We start from the raw sequence: 14,539 nt of genomic DNA, 5'->3' as shown, positions 1-14,539 counted from the left end.
ACACTTAGAGGACCCAACATTTGGCACAACGCGGAGGATCAAATTGGTAATAAGTACCAGTTGATAAAATATGCTCAATAATTTATTATTAATCAGTTTATTGAACAAGAATCGAAAGTTTCACTTATTCTCAATCTCTTTGAAGCATTCCTACACCTAATTACTAAATATTTAATTGAGAAAATCGTCACTGAAAAAAAAATGCGTAGAATCGATGCAAAATTGCCAATTCAAACGACTTTTTTAGTTGCAGTTTTGCTTAATTTATTATTGCGCCTAAATCATCACAAACTTTGATTCTTTAAGTAACTTTTTAGTCACTTCCGGCAATAAAATTAGTCCACATTAATAATTTTTACCGAGGAAAAGTGAACAAGAGTACTTTATTTGGGAAATATGGGGAAACATAACCTCAAAACAATGGCTAAAATGTATGGGATTTTGACTGGTAATTACTACCAATTTGATCCTCCGCGTTGGATTCTGACTTTGACCTCAATTATCTTCCAAAGAAAAGACTTTTCTCGAGATTTTCTTTCTGCTATCTTAAAGTAATTAAAATTCCCTACACATAGATGCTAAATTCATCAAGATAGGTCCAATAGATTTTATTCTGTGACGATTTTAAGGTTCCAATTGGTAGCAATTACCAGTAAAGTCCTCCGAGTTTAATGTTGTCATTTTCTTGGGGTTTTTCTTAAACCTGGTTTTCCGATGTTGGTTACATTTGAAGCCTAATTATTGAAGTGTAAGAAAATCACTTTTCGCCATCTTGTGATTTTCCGACTTTTCCACAGAACTGCTCTAAAACACAAAGGTAGGTTTTTCTCAGGATCTACTGGATGGATTTTGATGGGGTAAAAAGCAAATAAAAGAGTAAATACCAATGCAGATTTTGATGTAGCGGATTTTTGAATTTCCTTTCTGGGGCTGAGATAAGTGAAAAAATGTGACTTTTGTTCATATTTTTTGACGTTTTTCCACTTTTCTCAGCCCCAGAATGGAAATTCAAAATTCTGGTACATCAAAATCTGCATTGGTATTTTCTTTTTCATTTGCTTTTTACCCCATCAAAATCCATCCAGTAGATCCTGAGAAAAACCTACCTTTGTGTTTTGAAGAAAATCTCAAGATAGCGTCGCATCTAAGATGGCGGAAAGTGATTTTCTTATTCTTCAATAATAAGTCTTCAAATGTGATCAACATTTGAAAATCAAGTTTAAGAAAAACCTTAAGAAAAATAAAAACATTGAATTTCATCAGCTCTCAAAAGAGACCCCCCTTAAGAAGTTTTTTATTTTGCTTTTAGACCTTTCAGAATAAATGATTTTGGAAATGAAAAAGACTTGTTATCATTAAGACTCTATTCAAGTTTTCCTTTCTTTTCAAAGAGATTTGGAAGAAAAGAAATGAAACAAATTAATGAGCTTCATTGGATTTCTCCACGGAGAATCCCACGAGAGTGTCGATTATTGAAAACCGCGAAATCGCAAAGTTCCCGCGAGAAATCTCGAATCCCTTTTCAAAATTAATTCGTTATCATTTTTCATCAAAATTATCCAGAAAAACCACAAAAGATGTGCTTGGCAAAATAATTTAATTTACAAAATAAAATCAATATTTATTTACACCAAATTTGTGCACTATAGATGTGGAATTAATAAATTAATTCACTAAACGCCGCAACGCCGCTATTTATACGTGAAACCACACACTCCATTCACCGAAATATTGGAAAAAAGTTACAAGATAAAAAAAAACGCAAGAACATTTTGCCTAATTAGGAAAAGGACGCCCCTCGCAGGGAGACGCACTAAGAGCCAAATTCCTGGGTACTGCTATCAATTGGAGCATACTCATACGAGCCACGGCCATCAAATTGCAAATAGTATTCGTGATGCTTCCACAGGGACTTCCTGTGGGACACCGTGAAGAGCGTAATGCCCACCTTCCGGCAGTACTGGTACATGCTACCCTCAACGTCAACGGATACGGCGCTGGTGCACTCATCGAGAATGGCAAATTGTGGACTATGGTAGAAGAGACGCGCCATGGCGATACGCTGCTTCTCCCCACCCGACAGTACATCTATCCAATCCTCAATTGCATCCAAGCCCTTCTCACGAACCTGCAGGTAGGATAGCTGCACTAGATCCAGATAGCTCAGGAGGTCCTCGTCAGAGCGACCACGTCGCAGCATCTCATCGTGCGTGTGCGGATAGATAATCTGGGAAAGGATTAAAAAAAAAAAGGATTTTAACCTTTTGTTGGAAAGGTCTTAACCTCAGTTATAACCGATATAATCGATAATGGCATTTTCTAAATATTCGATTTTGAAATTTTCGATAATTTTATTTTGACTTTAGCGCCTCTTGCGGTCATTTCTCGAAGTTGCAATGTTCTAGACATTTGTAGGGTTTCACGAAACCTTTCATTTGCGCTTGAGTTGATCAAAATCGGACTTGTAGAACCAGAGATATTTCATGTCAAAGTTGGAGCTCAATATTTTCAAAATGGCGACATAATTTTTTTTAAACTTTTCTTTTATAAAAAGATGCTATGATAGGCTATAATATATCAAAATTTGAAGCGAATCGATAATGGCATTTTCGAGATATTCATCGAAAACTAATCGAAAATATTGTTTTTGGGATTAGCCCCCTAGCGATCACTTTATAAACTTTTGATGTTCCAGACAATTGTAGGGATTCTTAAGAGCTTTCATTTGAACCCAAGATGATTAAAATCAGTTAAGTTGTTTTCGAGTTATGACCGATTTACGATGAAAAATTGCGGCGGCCATATTGGCTAAACGGCTTGACCGATTTTCGAACCTGAGCTATCGTTGAAAAGGTCTTGATGTTCCCGTAACATAAAAACTTTTAGACTTTGGCGCATATACGTTTTTTTTTGGAATATTGGTATCCTAATTCGTGTTTATAAACCAGCTTAAGCCCGATCTGACGACTTTCGATTTTTCTCACTTCACAAAAGCTGTGTGTGAAAGAAACTCAGCTAAAATTAAATTCGTTGAGTTTCTTCAGTTCTTTCACTGATTTAGGCAGCCAAATAACGTCTAAAAGGAGAAGCTAAAATTGATATCTGAACCTGGACCAAACCTACATTACAGACTTTAGAGAAACCTACAAAAATCTGAGAAATATCTGATGAATCCTTCATCCCAGATTAAGGACAAGTTTTCGGATTTTCAAAAAGTAAAGGAATAATTCAGGGATACCTATCTAGGGAGGTTGAGAACCGGAAGAACCGTTAATAGAAGACTATTCTAACTGCAGTTAAAAAATGAAAGTCTCTTATTCCGGTTCTATCTATCTTCTCTAAGGTTGGAACCGTCAAGTACCTAACAAACTAAGCTGATTCGATCAATCCTTATAATTCCAACTCACCTGATCACGTAGAGTTCCTAGTGTCATGTACGGTCTCTGGGGAATGTAGAAAAGTTTCCCACGTGGAGGTTTAGTCATTTTTCCACCCCACATTGGCCAAAGTTCTCCTAGAACTCTGAATAAGCTGGATTTCCCGCATCCATTGGGTCCACAAACCAAAACATTCATTCCCGATCTGCAAAAGGAAAATTAATCCCAAAAATCTTCGAAATTTCTTCTTTGGCAAAAGCAAAACTTACTTCACTTCAAAGGTTAGCTCCTTGACGAGAATATCCCCATTGGGCGTAACCAGAGGCACTTGATCGAAGCGAATTAAATTATCCTGGAATGCAATGATGCCTCGTCCAACGCCAATCTCACCATCTGCACTACTGGAATTGCTGACCATCGTACGTTCGTACTTGCCTTGATTCAGCTCACCCAGGACACTCTTCAGCTCCGTCATGCGCTGCGTGAAGCCTGCTAGGCGAGATAATTCCCTTCCTGCAAGCACCAAGCGTCCAATGGCTTCTGCCAATTTAACCAGCATCCGTCCAAAGGTGTAGTATTTCTACCAAATGAACGAAGGTTTTATTAAGGATTTCCTGAGATTTGCCCTAAAGATTCTATCTAGAACTCACCCTTAATCGATCACCTTCCTGCCCTCCGGTGAGGAGTGGATGATCCTTGGAGAAGAAGGGAATGGAAACGGCGTAGAAACCCACAATTGTGGCTATATACTTCCCCACAATGTTATCAATGATGCCCATGCTGACCCTGAAATCCAAGAACTTCCGCAGATGGGTCATCAATTTGGAGAAACTCGCAAGGATTGTCAGCTTCTCCCTGTTATTGCCCTGATAGAAGGCAATCTCCTCGGAATTTGTAATCAGACGACTATTAACGTAACGGAATTCCCCTTCGAGCTTTTGCTCCATCACCGTGAGTCGCCCAGTGGGACGACGTAGGTGTGTGAGGAAGATCCCAGCAAAAAGGAGGTATGCCAGAAGAATCGACGGGGTCTGACCCCCAAGATTAACCGTCAATCGGTAAACGTAGAGCATAATATCCAAGGCAGGTTTGCTGACGTTCGAATAGAGATCTGTGAAGCTCTCGCAGAATTTATCAATATCCGTTGTGAGGAGTTGATCGGCATTTGCTATTCTATTGTCCAAATTTGCCATTTTGTAGTATGTGAACCCCCTAAAACAAGCCAATGAGAGTCAGAAATAAATCCCCAGAGCTTCTAGAAATCTTCCTGGGCATGAATTCTCTAAGAGTGAAAAACTCCCGTGATAAACTCCTCATGGCTTTAGCGCTTTAAAAGAAACGTGAAAACCGGGAAAATTTTACGGGAGTTTATCGTGGATGCAATATTTTTCTTAGAGGATCATGCTCACGTGAAGTTTTCCTCAGTTTTTCACTGCAAAAATCTTCTTTGGTTTTCCGGTCGTCGCCAGGGGTAGAGATTCTCGTCCAAATTAAAGACGTACTTCCCAAAGCTTTCAACCCCTATCCGGGCCTTCCTCAGTGGCTGGAAGTGGGTGAATTTCTTTATTTAACAATTTACATTCAAACAATTTATTAAGAATTATTGTTATATAAATTGTTTGAATGTAAATTGTTAAACCGGAAAACCAAAGAAAATTGTCTCACGCCAGGTTCAAACACAAAGTTTAGAACACTGCAAAAATCCTTCGGGAGTTTATCACGAGAGTTTTTCACTCTTAGAGAATACAGCCCCAGGACTTCCAGAGACAGACAAGAAACTCACTTGAGGTACTCATTGTACAGATGATTCGACAAATTTGTCCTAAAACGCAATTTCAGCTCTCCAAGACTCCACTTAAGTACGTTATTGACTACAGAAATCTACCAAAAGACAGGAAATCATTTATTAAAAATTCTTGATCCTTGCGCCTAGAATAACCCACCATTGGAAGGGCAGCAAAGAATTTAAGGAGAGCCTTCTTGAATTTCGGCCTATTCATCGTGATGATGCAACTTTCAACCACAGTGGCATTCTGGATCATCCAAATATCGCTGATTGATCGTGCAATGAGGGACATACCCACGACCACCATAAGGGCAGACTCCACACTCCATGCACGTGGAATGATGATTCCTATACGAGAGAAGATTTTTATTCGCAAAGTTGCCCTTTGGAATGGATTTTCACACCACCTCCCACTCTGATCATTGTTCGAGCACTCAATAGAATGTCCCCTGATTAGATAAGAATATGCCCCACACTGTTATACATGCAAGCGATTAAGAGTCGCGAAGACTCATTTTGAGTTTTTGCTTTTTGCGCAAAGATAGACCTCAGAAAGAAAAATTAAATTGCTTTAAGAGAATTCAATTTAAAAGCAATTAATGAATTTCTAAGAAAAACATTGGATGTCATGATCATATTTACAATGTTAAACATAAGAAAATTCAACTAATAAACTTTTTTATTTTTCATAATTTATTTCGTTTATTTCACAAAACAAATGTTCGTCAATGGAGACGCCTGGTTTTTATAAAATTCAATGTATTAACAACTTGAAAGACAACAAGTCTTGAACCGACTTTAAGGATTCCTTGTGCAAGAAGAAAACGTCAAACTGAGATAATAATGTTGGCTTGGAACTTGCATTATTGTGGTTGATTCTGTTAAAAATCTTTTCTTTTGTTTTCTTACAATTCGTCAGTTAAAAGATTTTTGGTATTTTAGGAAAAATCTTATAAGGTTTTGACATTTAATTTCTCTTCTTTAATCGGGTTTTGACTGAAAATTGCTTCTCCAGGGCTCGTAAAAGATCTTTCTGACCGTTTTTAAACAAAAAAAATTTTATTTTTGTTTTATAGAACGCACAATAGAACGTTTTAAAAACTTTATCTGTCAAAATCACATAAACACGAGCGATACGAGTTTTTTTTTCATATTCTTAGTGGAAAAATATCTTTCTCACGAAGAAAACTTAAAAATAATTCTATATTTTCAAACTATGTATTACCTACAAGTTGTAGGTAAAAACGTAAAACTTCTTAAACTAATAAAATTTAAGCAAAAAACTTTGTAAAAATTATAATTAAAATCTCAACTGTGTAGTATCCTTGAATTTTTATCAAGATTTTTATGCATTTGAGTTTGACTAAGGACTAAAAATTCTAAAAAAAAAACATCTCAAAATTTTATATTAAGACAATCATTTTTCATGTTATTCATGGTCAAGACTAACAGATTCTGCAGTAGAATCTCTATTTTTCTAAAGCTTTCGACTCGCTTAATCGCTTAAATTAGTTGGTATACCACAATCGTGGCATACCAAGTATTGTAATCGTCAGAAAAACCAACCACCTCAGATCCGGCTCAAACTTGGTATGAGCACGTTTTAGACATCCCACATTACGAAAGTGGTGGTGGAAAAATTTTGATCCGGCCGGCCTCTGCGCCAAACTTTACCTTATAACTCGAGAACAGTAACAGATAGAGACTTCCGGTTTGAAGTTTTCTATAGAAATGTGGGTGTAAATTTTAATTTTTTCGCATTTTCAAAATCCAAGATGGCCGCCGTCCGCCATTTTGAACTACCGTTTACCACTTCCCTTATAGCTAGAGATCTGAAATTTTAGTATGTTGTAGAGCTCAGTGAGACGTTTTCATCAATAATTCATACTTGAAAATCGGTCAAGCGGTTTAGCAAATATGGCGGCCTAATGCAAAAAGTGTTTTTTCAATATATTTCAAGAACGGCTTGACCGATTTTGACCATCTTGGTATCAAATGAAAGGTATTGAAAAGCCCTACAACTGTCTAGAACATTTCAATTTTCAAAAACATCCGCAAGAGGCGCTAAAATCAAAAACAAAAATTGCCTAACTTTAAGGGGCAATATCTCCGAACATCTGTTATAGATTTCCTTTAAATTTTGATATGTTGTAGCCTGACTCAATATCTTTCATCAGTCCGAAAATGAAGAAATTCTATGTCGCCGTTTAGAAGATATATCCATTTGAAAAATTCTTGAATTTGAAAAGTTCTAAGAGCCATATCTCTTGAACCGCTTGTCCGATTTGACTCAACTTAGTATCAAATTAAAGGTTTTGCAATTATCTACGTCTTTCTAGAACATCAGAAACCTCTAGAACCATTCCTTGAGGACAAAAAGTGCAAAAAACTGTTTTGGTAGAACATAAATCCGCCATTTTGTGTTCTGGAGGTGACCTTGAAATGTATCAAAATATATGTCAGATTATAGCTTATTTCAATACCTTTCCAGAACTAGTCAAGAAATTTCTGTACGTCTAATAGAACTTAAGATATAAGCATTTTAATCTGTCAAATTGCTAAATTTTACAAAAAATCGACTTTGCCTACACAGAAAATAAAAGTTCGTAGCATTGTTCGTCAAATTTCGTGAAAAGTTCGTAACTCCAATGCTTTTACATGGGAAAATTCACCTCCAGGTTCGTAAAATGGGGTCTCACTCCCAGGGAGGTTAACCCCATTTTACGAACCTGGAGGTGAATTTTCCTATATAAAAGCATTGGGGTTACGAACTTTTCACGAAATTTGACGAACAATGCCACGAACTTTTATTTTCTGTGTATACTAATATTACTCACAAATTAAATTACAACGCATAGACTGACCCATCCGCGTTGTAGTATACCAACTCTAATAACTGGACGCGTTATGATTGACTTTATTATTTAAAGCTTTTTTTTTTCTTTTAAAGTTTATTGTAAAAAACGTAATTCTCGGAAAACTTTTTTATTTCATTTTTGAATTATATGAGAGAGTAAACAAATACGTCAATGGAATATTTCTCATAGAGCTTTTGTAATAAAATTTTGTATCGTTTTAATAAAACATTTTCTCATGCATTTTAAAAGGAAATTAAACTTAACATTAATAAAACATGACAAAGTAATAAAAAAAATACAAAATATTTACAAATAATTCACATCCGATTTCTTCGGTCATCCAACCGTGAAGTTTTTTTTTTAAACAAAATGATTTTTAAAGAGATGCAAATATAATTCAATTTAGCAAGTTTCCAACATTTATTATGAAATTCCTCCTCTCTCCCCTTGACCGTGAATTTTTTTAAACAGACATTTTATAAACTTTCAACAAGCTACATATATGGAGAAATGCGCCAAATGTGGGTGAATCATTTATGCAGGTGTGGGAAAGAAATTTTCCTCTATTGTTGAATGCATTTCGTGGAAAATCCAACACATATTTCTGTCATCACACAACAGTCACACTTGGATGTGTTGTTTAAGCAATAAGTAAGGCATCCTTTAGACCGTATAGTTAGAGAAATAATCATTTCAACTAACTAACAGCGACTAATAGAGCTGCAGTGTTGTTGCATCAATCGACAGAGCGCAATATCATATTTTTCATGACAGGGTTTCACTTAATTATTTACATTACACGGTCGCACTATGAGGAAAAAAAGAGAAGTCATGAAAATGCGAAAAACTCGTTTTCCACACTGACACTCACTTCTTTCCTCCGTAAATAGACTTTAAGTGGCGACTGGAAGGGTATTCATCCGGTTGTGAAGTATTGGTATTAATTGATTTTATTTATCAAAATGAAGACGTTCAAATTCCAGAGAAGGAGCTTTAAGAAAAAGCTTAATTCAAGCTCAAAAATTAACTTCATCAAAGCCAAAAAAAATGATTTGAGATTTCCTTCTAACAAGTCTTAGATTGAGAAGAAAAAGCTAACTTTAATAAAATTATTAATTCTAGTCTGAAAAGTATTATTTATATAAAAGTTCTAGGAGAAATATTCCATTGACGTATTTGTTTACTCTCTCATATAATTCAAAAATGAAAATAAAAGTTTTACGAGAATTAGTTTTTACAATAAACTTTAAAAGAAATAAAAAACTGTAAATAATAAATTCAAGCGATTAAGCACGTCGAAAGCTTTGGAAAATATGTAAATTCTACTGCAGATCAGTTAATTTTGACTAATCAAAATATGTTGGAAATTAATGAAAAATGATTTTCCTAATATAAAATTTTGAGATGTATTTTATTAGAACTTCAGCAAAATTCAAGCCATAAAAATACTTTTAATTCAAGCCTAAAAAATACTTTAAAAAATGAAGAAAATATTCTGATTTTTTTTTGCTCTAATTATAAGTAAAACTGTTTAACCCTTTCGTGTTCTTTGGGTTATACGTAGATCAAAACGAGAAACATTTTATTTTTCCTAAATTTTAATGAATTTATATATTTTTTTTAATGTAAAAGATGCTTTAAATGCACAAAAAAGATTCATAAGAAGACGTTTTGTCCGAGAAATATCTTCTTAGACCATCTATAAGATAAATAATCTTCCACGTGGGTACGAAAGGGTTAAAAATGGCGGAAAAATCTTCTTAAAATTCTTAAAACGGGATGATTTGGTGTACATGATAATCTACAGTTTAATAAACAATTCACTATATAACAATTAAATTCTTAGTCTTCCTAAAAGCATAAATTTTCAACACTTTTCCTTTTCACAAAAAACCAGTTTATGGCAGTTTAAATTCATTAAAAAGTCAGTAACATTTCAATAATTGTAATAATTGTTTTATTTAACCGTATGTCTTCTGCAGCTGCTTCTGTCTGTGACAAAAAATTATTAAAGATTTCTGTTCAAGACTAAAAAATTTATGTTTCTTTAATCATTTAGCACAAAGCATTTAATAAGTTTTTGTTAGAGCTATTTAATTACGTCCACGAAAATCTAAAAAAAAATCAGAAAGGGTCGAGTATAGCGCAAAATCTCTTCCACCTTCTCTTTCATTGAAAAGAATTTCAATGAAACCTCAAATGGAGCGATAAGCAAATGAAATCAATGTCTGCGTCATCCATTTCTACATTCAATTTTTATTATTACTAAATGAATTTATCAACTTTTCTCACAAACTCATCATTTCTTCTCTTTCAATTTAACTAAAGGAAATTACGAAAGATTTCTTGTGTGCCGTTGGGGGCTAAATTGTGTGAGAAAGTGCAGCAAAAATGCATTTAAGGCAAAAACACAGCAAAATGAAAATTCCATTAAGGTGCTGTACTGTCTCTCTATTAAATATTCCACACAATGGTCGTTTCTCTCTTTAACCCCATGACCTCGACGGTTTCAATTACAAATGTATTAGGCAGCCGCACATAAAATTGCCCACAGGAACCCCACAAAGTCATGGCTTTGCAGCAAAAAAGAAAAAAAGATTCGCTGACCGAGAGCACCGCGGAAATCGATAGACTGATAAGAGATAAAGAGACGATTTTTCCACATACGCGCGAAAATCCAGCGAATCTATGCACTTAAAAAATTATCCATGTCTCTCTTTTTTACACACAAAGAAAAATTTGCCAAAATTGCGAATTTTTCGTTGCCATGACGAATGGATTTTATTCATGGATTGTGCAAAGGGGGAATTTATTGCAATGCTTTCAATTATTTCTTCCCAAATTGACAAATTGAGAAATTTTCTTCATTATTTGTGGAGTTAAATAAATTGATTTGTTTAGAGATGAGGAAGATATAAACTCTGACGCAGAGGAAGAAAATTGTGCACTAATATTCAAATGAAGCACCTTGAAGAGAATAATGCGAGATTTCGACAGTTTGTGGTCAGAAAAATAGAAGCACTTATGTGCAGAAAAGTATGAAAACTTTAAGGTCTTAAAGGTACCTACATATTTCTTAATTTCTTTCTCAATATTAAACTTTGAGATGTTTTTAAAAAAAAGTTTTAATATGAGTTTTTTTCTTCTATTTTAACCAAAACTCAAAGCTATAAAAATCTCATTAAAAATTCAAGGAAATTACACAACTGATTGTGAGATTTTAAGAACATATTTTTTAAAATTTTTTGCTGTAATTTTTTTTTAGGAAGCTTTACCTACTTTTATTTATAACATATTAAAAGCAGCTAAATAAGTTTTAGTGAGAATTCCAAATAATTCATATATCAAATGCTTTAATCTATGTTCTAATTTATTTATTCTGAGGGTTTAAACGTTCAAAGTCTTGACCTTTAAAAACACTCGTCTTGAACTTGAAATTAACATTCAATTACCATTTAGATAATATTCGGGTTGATTCTATTGAAAAAAAATCATTTTTTTCTTACAATTTGTTTATGAGATTTTTGGTATTCTATCAGAAAATCTTATAAGATTTTGACAATTTATTTCTTTATTTATATTTTTTAAAGAAAGTTTCTTTTTTAGGACTTTTAAAGATCTTTCTCTGACTTATTCCTGTAACAACAATTTCTTTATTTTGCTTTTAACGACAATAGAACTATTTAAAAAACATCAACTGTCAAAATCTTTAAAACACTTTTAAGTTGTAAGAAAATAAAAGATTTTAAACAGAATCATCCCCAAGTTTAATAGATACTTTCTCTAATGATTAAATTGTATGTCCATGTACTGTTTCACTTGGAAATCTCCTCCTGAAGGTGCTAGTCAATTTAATAATGGACAAAAGCACTTATTTTCCTCACTGCGAGTGAGACGCAATTTAGAGCCGCAAATCGCGCATTTGGGCGCTTGTAGCGAGAGTTAAAAAAAAGAAAAAATCTACAAAAAACGAGTCAGAAAGTACTCAATCAGCAAGTGGCTGCTTCTCAATTATTTGCCACATCAATTGATGGAGGAGGTACGCAGGGAAAAAAAGCTCAGTCAAGATCACGAACAAAGCACACACGGGGGACCTCTGGGAGGCGCTAATTGGCGCTTCGCGAGACCCTAATGAAGGGTGACCGGAATAATTTGGGGCTAATTGGTTGGTTTGGTTGATAAAACTCACCCAGCAATGCACGGAGTTGCCGGAAGAAGACGGCATTCACGTGCGCCTTCTGTGTCCTCTTGTCCTTCTTCTCCGCAATGAGGTACTGAATCTGATCCTCCGGACGGGGCTTTCGTTTCCTGCAATATCATAAGTTGGGTTACACACCATGTGGGTCTGTTGGGGCTCGGTGGCAGTGGCCGCGATAGTGTGAAGTCATCATTGGGTGCCACAGAGCAAGAGATGACGAATTATGTAATAATCTCTGTTTCTGTGTCACATTTACTTGCTTTTTCTTGTCATTTTTTCCTCCAATACAACACCACCACCTTCCTCTCTCCGGAGAGTCAACTTTTCCTCCCCACCCACCGTGGTTTGCTGGAGATTTTTTTTGGGTGAATTTTATTGCGTAAATGTGCGGCATTATGCAAAGGAGAGAAGAAACAAGATTTCTCTCCACCTGGCCAGCCAGAAGAAAAACTTCTTTTCACGGCCACCACCTTGCCAGCCTGTCCCTTACCCATTGCGATTAGATCGCTGCCCATAGAGAATAATCCAGACTGCCGCCGAGATGCCCAAGCAGCTGAGAACCTTATTCTGGTGCTGGGCGAGTTTACTCAAACTTGGTGCCATCGCAAAAACACGCGGATTCACCCGCACTGGAGATGGTAATTTACACGGAAACAACCACAGAACCACCACCTGCAGCACTTTGAACTTCCCCGGAAGCCAGAAAAGTGCCCACTTCACTGTTTTCCACTCGAAAATGACCTCGCACCGATTGGAACTGATTATTTTCGTGAGATTTTTCACCAAGTCAGTGTGATTCGTCGACTGCACCGCCTCACAGCTGTAACTGTCACCACAATAACACAGATTGAGCGCAGTATGCGGCAATGGACGAAATAGAGCGTCCCACAAGAACACTAAACCTTTAACCCTTTCTGCAAGAAAAGATAACGCCATTTGAACTTTAACGAACTTTTTTTTTCTTTTTCCAAAAATACAAATTTCCTTATTTTTCTCGCAAATCTTTGGGCATAAAACCCTTTTTGGGGCCCCTGGAATACCTATGGGTGCTTCGGAGCCCCCGGGAAGCCCCTCTATGCGGACATTGGGGCCCGCGGAAATTTTGACGGTTGGGGATTTTACACGACTCGGTTTTCCCGGAAATGGATTTTCGCGAACTTTCCGAATTTTCGATGCTAATCAACGCGGCGTCGTCGTCTAAGCCCGAAAAACACAATTTCCCGGGAAAATTCATCAAAAAACGCGAGAAAATTGAGAAAAACTTAAAGTATGAGCGAGATGGATAGTGATTAAAGAGCACGTCTCAGTTTTTCCTAACCAACAGCGCTAAAAAAAAAGAAATGTGTGCTTTTGGAACTACATCAAGGGCGCCAAATTCAAAAATACTTTATTTAATTTTCTTAACACTTAGAGGATTTATGTGGACACCGTGTCCATTTCGAGTTTTTAAATCGTCATAGATTAAAATGTATTGAACCTATCGTGATAAGTACCACGTCTATGTGTAGGGAATTTCAATTACTTTAAGTTAGGCTAAAGAAAATCCGGAAAATATTTTGTTTTTTAAAAGATAATTAAGGTCAAAGTCGAAATTATACGCGGAGGATGAAAATGGTCACCGTGACCAACGGTTTTTTTTTGAAAAAAATCGACGCGCCCGAAGATTATGAACCGTACTCCTGTGTTAAAAGATAGGAATATGGTTCATAATCTTCGGGCACGTCGAAATACTCTTTTGCACAATTGTCAAAGTGTTGTTTACTTTTTTTTTTACATAAAAACTCCGGAAAATTCAATACTTAAAATGAGCAAATACAAGGATTTGAGGCTTGCGGTAGCTTTAAATGATGCTAGTGAGGACATTGTGGAGGAACTCACTCAGTGATAGTTCTGAAGAGGAGACCGAAGAAACCTCCATAAATTATTTTCTTTTGAGTTTGTTGTGTCTTCAGCGCACCCATAAATACCAATATTTTAAAATCCCCGCGAATCCCCCCGTTAATTGAATAAAATATGCACGCATAGTTATTTTGCAAATGCAATCTTCCATATTTTCCTTGAAATATTTGAAGAAAAAAAACCGTTGGTCATGCTGTCCATTTTCATCCTCCGCGTAAGTGAAAATTGCCCGGTCCTCCGAGTGTTAATTTCAAATTGATTTATTTAAAAAAAAAATGAAGGAATGAAAATGGATTTTATTTTCCCAACAGAAAATCTTTCCTAATTCATCACAAAAAGGAAATTTTAGTTAAAAAATATAAATTAATTGCACACAAACTGATTCTTTAAAATAAAATATCCCTAGATTTCTTCTTAAAAA

At 35.5% G+C, this 14,539-nt stretch overlaps 1 protein-coding gene across 1 annotated transcript; it reads right to left on the bottom strand.

The window, feature by feature from the left end:
• Positions 1-1,578: 1,578 nt before the first annotated feature.
• LOC129788992 (ATP-binding cassette sub-family D member 3) lies at positions 1,579-13,041 on the bottom strand. Its single transcript, XM_055825573.1, has 8 exons — positions 12,710-13,041; positions 12,211-12,329; positions 5,321-5,511; positions 5,161-5,258; positions 4,028-4,589; positions 3,647-3,957; positions 3,408-3,582; positions 1,579-2,227 (listed from the first exon to the last, which is right to left on the bottom strand). Exons 1-8 carry the CDS (start codon positions 12,820-12,822, stop codon positions 1,814-1,816), a joined length of 1,983 nt encoding a protein of 660 aa, XP_055681548.1. The 5' UTR covers positions 12,823-13,041; the 3' UTR covers positions 1,579-1,813.
• Between the last annotated feature and the right edge of the window lie 1,498 nt (positions 13,042-14,539).

This window comes from Lutzomyia longipalpis, chromosome 2 (assembly GCF_024334085.1).
Source record: "Lutzomyia longipalpis isolate SR_M1_2022 chromosome 2, ASM2433408v1".
NCBI lineage: Eukaryota > Metazoa > Arthropoda > Insecta > Diptera > Psychodidae > Lutzomyia > Lutzomyia longipalpis.
The sequence above is the reverse complement of the archived record's forward strand: the minus strand, read 5'-3'. Positions and strand labels throughout refer to the sequence as shown.